At 46.3% G+C, this 6,291-nt stretch overlaps 1 protein-coding gene across 1 annotated transcript; it reads left to right on the top strand.

Annotated features, from left to right (window-relative positions):
• Positions 1 to 1,437: 1,437 nt before the first annotated feature.
• Positions 1,438 to 2,117, top strand: LOC135806078 (uncharacterized). The gene is made up of 2 exons (XM_065320260.1): positions 1,438 to 1,469; positions 1,685 to 2,117. Exons 1-2 carry the CDS (start codon positions 1,438 to 1,440, stop codon positions 2,115 to 2,117), a joined length of 465 nt encoding a protein of 154 aa, XP_065176332.1.
• Positions 2,118 to 6,291: the final 4,174 nt, after the last annotated feature.

Raw genomic sequence — 6,291 nt, 5'->3', positions numbered from 1 at the left:
TAGGAGTATAATAGATGCAGACATGGCCAGACAACAACGAGTTCATGGAATTTTTAAGGATTTTTATGCTATTCAAAATCGATTTTCGTGTTCCGCTCATCAGTGAATAGTATCGGAACTGAGGGTACTGTGTACAAAAATAGAACATTTTATAACAGCATAATTAAAAGTGTGAACAAAAAAGGAAGTTTAATAATAGCAATGAAAAGTATGAATGCCGCAGACATCACCACGCAACATGACAATTTGTTCAAGGTTTGGTTTTGTGTGTTTCCAAAATCGATTTTCACGTTGCGATCATCAGTGGAAATACGCAACTAATCGACCGCCAATTATTCAACCGAAATATATGCTAGGAATGGCCAAGGCCCACGCGGAGCATCGAAGGAGACCGGAAGCCGGGGGCAAAACGGAACACAATCTCGGGACGTAGATGAGGTAAGGACAGTGGCACGGGACAGACGTAGGAAGGAGAACATGGATGGTATCAGACGACTGACTGGTGGTGAATATGAGTTGGGTGATGATGCGGCGGATGACGAGAATACAGATGACGACGAGGCGGATGACGGCGAGGATACAGATGACGACGAGGCGGGTGATGACGAGGCGGCGGATGAAGACGAGGCGGATGACGGTGAGACGGCTGGTGGTGATGGTGATAAAACGGACGAGGAGGAGTCAGGTGGCAGGGAAGGTGATGGAGCTGATGAGGGTGAAATTCGTAAGAAGTCAGCTGTGTATTTGCATTTGTTATCTCGTCCCGATTGTTTGAGTGTGTATGATGATTCCCACTTCTCTGTACTGTGTCTTGCCCGTTATGTCCAGCAGTTGAAGGTCCTTGAAGCTGTTTGTATTCGTACGCATAAGCCCGATTTGTGTAAGCAAAAAGAACATGTTTTAGCACTTAGGTTATTTTCGTGAGTTTGCACCCCGTGTTCATGAGTTGTTTCTGCACTGTTCATGCCCGTTTGTCACACTTACTCTTTATTTTAGTTCTCACTTTTTGTAATACTTACCACAAGTTACCCGTCATGTGTCACACTTCTTTGGATTTTTAACCTTTGTTTTTCCCTTGATCTCTTTAGTTGCGTATTTCCACTGATGATCGCAACGTGAAAATCGATTTTGGAAACACACAAAACCAAACCTTGAACAAATTGTCATGTTGCGTGGTGATGTCTGCGGCATTCATACTTTTCATTGCTATTATTAAACTTTTATCTCCACGTAGATTATTTGTAAAAAAGGAAGTGCTACAGCATTACATAATAGGTGTCAAACATAGTGCTAACATATTATAACTGAGTGCAGGCACAAAGCATGAGGTGATAGTCTGGGCTGTGTGTTACTCATTAGATTAGCTGCAGACTTCTATCGAAATGAATGTGTACCGGCACCATTGCATAGGAGAGAAGCGGATAGATTGGAGCGAAGATGGCGACGCGAAGCAAACGCAAAAGAACTCAGTAAGTGGTGCTTAGGGATTTTTTTGACATTGAGTGGTAATTGGCTTTTCCTCGCTTCTTTCTTCGAGGTGACCTGGCTCTACCTATAGTCATTTGGCACTGTTTGGACTGTCGGCCCTAGCGCTTGCTTTGATTCTTTCTGAGCATACATTTGTACTGAGTACTGCCCCCCTCCCCCCCCCCCCATTGTTCTTTCGGTTCTTTGCACTTGGCAGCATCCTCATCCAGCTACCAGCTGGCGTGCGTAAGCAGCATCGCCTCAGCGAATCCCCCTCATCCTCCTCTGAGAATAATAGCAGCGATAGTGACAACAGCTCGGATTCGGACAGCAGTGGCGATAACAACTCCAGCAGCTCAGACAGCGAGGCTGAAGCTGAGAACAGCAGTGTGTCTATAGCAGCACCGCGGAATACCTGTGCTAAGAAGGCCATCGCCGGAGCTGAGGAGGAACCGCGACCGCTTACTGCTACCGTTATGCCATGCCCCAAACCTGTTCTACCGCAACCACCAAAGCCAGTAGTCATTGTTCCGCCTCGACAGTCCACGTCATCTGCTCAAGAAACGGACTCCGTTGCTGCCGACGATGAAAAGGACGCAGAAGAGCATGGCACCAATGAACTTACTTCGAGTACCGGTGCCTGCTGCTGACCTGCTGTTGGTGGTGGTAGCCTGCACATTAGCATTGCTGCTGCTCTCGCCGTCGCCTCTCACAGTCTGACCATTGGCACTGCTCTGTTATGTCATAACTTACTAGCACAGCTTTCAGTGGCAGAAAATGATGTAAACAATTTCCTTTTCAGATAATGAACTGCGGTAAAATATTTGCACGGGAATCACGGTTTTGCACTTTTCGGTGGAAGATGAGATTGATTGGCTTAGTTGAAATGCGTGCACTCACTTTCAGAAGGAGGAACTCCTTCTAGTAATTTATACGAAAGAGAAAGGACCAAGGAACTACAAGTTACGCTATACCGTCCACTAACACCACCAGTTACTAAACAATCAGCTCATCCGATAACATTGCACGACACCGACCGACGGTACTGACGTTCTACAACTAACTGGCTAACAGCTCTAGCACATCTTAGCACATCTTAGCAATGTTATCGTATGAGCTGATTGTTTGGTAACTGGTGGCGTTAGTGGACAGTGTAGCGTAACTTGTAGTTCCTTGGTCCTTTCTCTTTTGTATAAATTAATCCTTGGCTCTCCATCCGAGTCCATTCCTTCTAGTAAATACTTCTTTTTGGCACATGTGAATCGCTTGAGCCGGTTGTGCTAAGTGCATCATGCATGCCTTTGATTTCATACACATTTTTCAATAACAGTTCAAACAGGGTTTGACCCCTTTTTCCAAGTTATCCTGTTACTAGACGTTAACTTGTTCAGGGAGTCGTACAGGGGCGCAAGCTGACAACACCCCAGTGACAATTCAAGTGGAATCACAAGAGATTTTCCCTTTCCAGGACGAGGGCATCAGACCAGTCACCACGGCGCGGAGGCCTAAAGCGCACGGATGCCAATCCAGAATCCACCCGCAGAAGCTGAATGTCTAACAGCCTGGTATACTAGGGAGGTTTAGTCCCACGTAATCCGTGGGTACTTTACGTGTGTGTACCACGTGATACTCAGTGACCCACGTACAGACGTTTTCTGATTCACGACATACCGTGTATGGAGGCTCACCCACGTTCCGCCAGAACGTGGGTGAAAATCAGAATGGAGTGCATTGTGCAAGCTGTGAGGGTGCTCAGCTGAAAAAGTTTCCGAAGCACAAATTCAAAATATTGGATGAGCTTCTTAGGCCCGGGTAGCTTCGTCTTTGACCAGGTTTGGGCCTTTCGCTTCATGCTTTTGTTTGTTCCGTGTGACTAAACACAACATTGCAACGTGGGTGCCCCTCATCCACTTTACGTGGATCACCCACGTACGCGTTTCCGTTACGTGGGAACTAAACCTCCCTACTATGCGTAACTCAACGTGGCCGCGGCCCACACTGGCGTAATCACCACCTCTCCATTACATCATACATGTACAAATGCAAGCGTACACATGTCTTTTGCCCACACAGAGGACGAAAACCCTGGCCCGGAAACTAGCCGCTTCGCAGTGCTCATTGTATACACCCCCCCCCCCCCCGTTATTATGCTCCCCATCCAATGTCGTGGAAGTGGAGAACCCCTTCTGTTCAACTTCTGGGTAGGCATTGGCGGATAATGCTCGAAAAGGTGGCAGATTCTGCTCGAAAAGCACTGAAATTGGCAGAACCATACAAACCTTATGGCGGCCAATTCCTCGAATTCTGCTCCATTTCTTTATCCACATACCAAACATACATGACACTTACCAGAAAAAGTACCGAATTCTGCCAATTTTTCCGCCGGCATTATCCGCAAAGGCCTACTTAGTACTTAGGCTTTGCTATACCTAAGCAGTCAAATATTCCTGCATATTTCACTCCTTAGGGCTATGATATTGACCGCTTATTTTTTTACTCCTTTTTAGTGATTGAACACATGCTTTGGTTAGTCGTGATAAATCTAATATTGACTTCGTACTTGGTCAGTATAGGAATAAACTCGTAAAAGACCTCGGCTTTTATTTCCTATAGTATTGACCTCGTACTGAGTGTGGCATTTTGGTTTGAATAATGTAATGTGGGTCCAAGCACGTACTGCTAGCACACGTCTGCAACTAAAGTAACTGTTTTATACAGTCATGTGATCATGGTAATGTACTTCCAAGGCAACTCAAACACATACTCAGTCAAAGTTCAAACTAACTTCTAATCCTGGCAATGAGTCTCACTCTCAGCCTGCGCTGGCGATGAGGATTTCCACGAGTCCTGATCTGCGACAACTTTCACACCAAGGTTCAACTCAAAGGTTCAACTCGAATGACAGAAACTCGCCCAAATATGCAGTGTACTGTAAGTAATAATTATTAGTTTTTGTTAGTTTGACAGCATGAAACAAGGACAGTGGAGGACACTGTGTTCGGAAACAGTGACCTTACTACAACCATCCACGGTTGGCAGCCCTGGTCCGTTGGGACCATTTGAGCCATACTATTATGATGGGTGTTTAGCCCGGTTCTGACCCTCATTATGCTAGGGGAGTTTTAGACTTCTCCTTACGTCAGTCGTGTATTCTTTGATTGCTCCTGGATGTCGTCCTGATAGTCATGTACTGATGTAGCTACTCAGCTGCTACTGTAACCTAAATTGTTTTTCTTAAATCTTTTTTTTCTTTTCTTCTTCCAACTTCTGCCCATGGCGTCCCTCTCTCAGCTCGTCAGTAGTTGTTTCATGCTGTCAAACTAACAACATGTGTGAACTATAACAAGGTTTATATAATACTAGTATAGTACTAGTATTGCCACTACCGGTATTGGGTTATATAATACCATAAGTAATTAGTTGTACCCTGCAGGCACGGTGACGAGGTGAGTGGAGTACGCACGAGCACGTGACCGCTTGTTCAGCCATGTTCGATTGGGAATAAGGGCCGAAAGCTGCATCGCAGCCTTTTCGGACCAAAACCAGTCGACTCAACGTCCAAAAGACTCCAACATATGGGCCAATCGCGGTCATCCGTGCTTTTGTAAGAACGAAATGGCGCTTTTAGTGACAGTTTGCATACAAATCCCCATCTAGTAGGGCGCAGTCATCCAGTTTCGGTGGAAGCGAGGCGGGATAGCTCCACTAGGAACCAACTCTCCCTTCTTCTAGCCCACTCTTCTGCATTGCTACACTCCCCCCTTTTCAACGGCTATTTGCATTGGCTTAAAGGGGAAGTTAAGGCAAAAATTAAAATTTCACCAGTCTTCGGGGTGCTGAGTCGAATGGTCGTGGTCCGAGGAAGCTGAGACGCTCCCTTCCTACTTGAATCCCAATCGAACTCGCGCACTTCCACCGAAACTGGGTGACTGCGCCCTACTAGATGGGGATTTGTATGCAAAATATCACTAAAAGCGCCATTTCGTTCTTATAAAAGCACGGATGACCGCGATTGGCCCATATGTTGTAGTCTTTTGGACGCTGAGTCGACTGGTTTTAGTCCGAAAAGGCTGCGACGCAGCGTTCCTCCTTTATTCCCAATCGAACATGCTTGAACAAGTGGTCACGTGCTCCTGCGTACGCCAGTCACCTGGTCACCGTGCCTGCAGGGTACAACTAATTACTTACTAGCCTGTTTGACCTTTTTTGGGTGCAGTCCTGTCACTCGAGTTGAACCTTGGTGTGAAAGTTGTCGCCTACTGGCGTGGTGACCAGGTGATTTGGGCACCCAGGAGCACGTGACCGCTTCTTCACCCATGTTCGATTGGGAATAAAGGAGGAACGCTGCATCGCAGCCTTTTCGGACCAAAACCAGTCGACTCAACGTCCAAAAGACTACAACATATGGGCCAATCGCGGTCATCCGTGCTTTTGTAAGAACGAAATGGCGCTTTTAGTGACATTTTGCATACAAATCCCCATCTAGTAGGGCGCAGTCACCCAGTTTCGGTGGAAGTGCGCGAGTTCGATTGGGATTCAAGTAGGAAGGGAGCGTCTCAGCTTTCTCGGACCAAGACCATTCGACTCAGCACCCCGAAGACTACAACTGGTGAAATTTTAATTTTTGCCTTAACTTCCCCTTTAAGCTGCACCAGGAGACAAAGGGCCTTTCTACTTCAGGAACGCCTTGCTTTACCAGTAGACCACAATTTTAGTCCATATTTGCTTCCTTCTTTTCCTTTTCTTTTTGACTTCTTACTCTTTTCCTTGTTAGCCATGGTTGGCTTTAAAAACCCTGCAATCGGCCAATCGCCACGCAAAGTG

This window comes from Sycon ciliatum, chromosome 1 (genome assembly GCF_964019385.1).
Source record: "Sycon ciliatum chromosome 1, ocSycCili1.1, whole genome shotgun sequence".
NCBI lineage: Eukaryota > Metazoa > Porifera > Calcarea > Leucosolenida > Sycettidae > Sycon > Sycon ciliatum.
The sequence above is the reverse complement of the archived record's forward strand: the minus strand, read 5'-3'. Positions and strand labels throughout refer to the sequence as shown.

Excerpts from the sequence above, each read along its gene's own strand:
- LOC135806078 (XM_065320260.1), top strand. The coding sequence starts at position 1,438 with ATGGCGACGCGAAGCAAACGCAAAAGAACTCA. Across the intron at positions 1,470-1,684 it reads AGCAAACGCAAAAGAACTCA|CATCCTCATCCAGCTACCAG; the intron begins GTAAGTGGTGCT and ends TGCACTTGGCAG.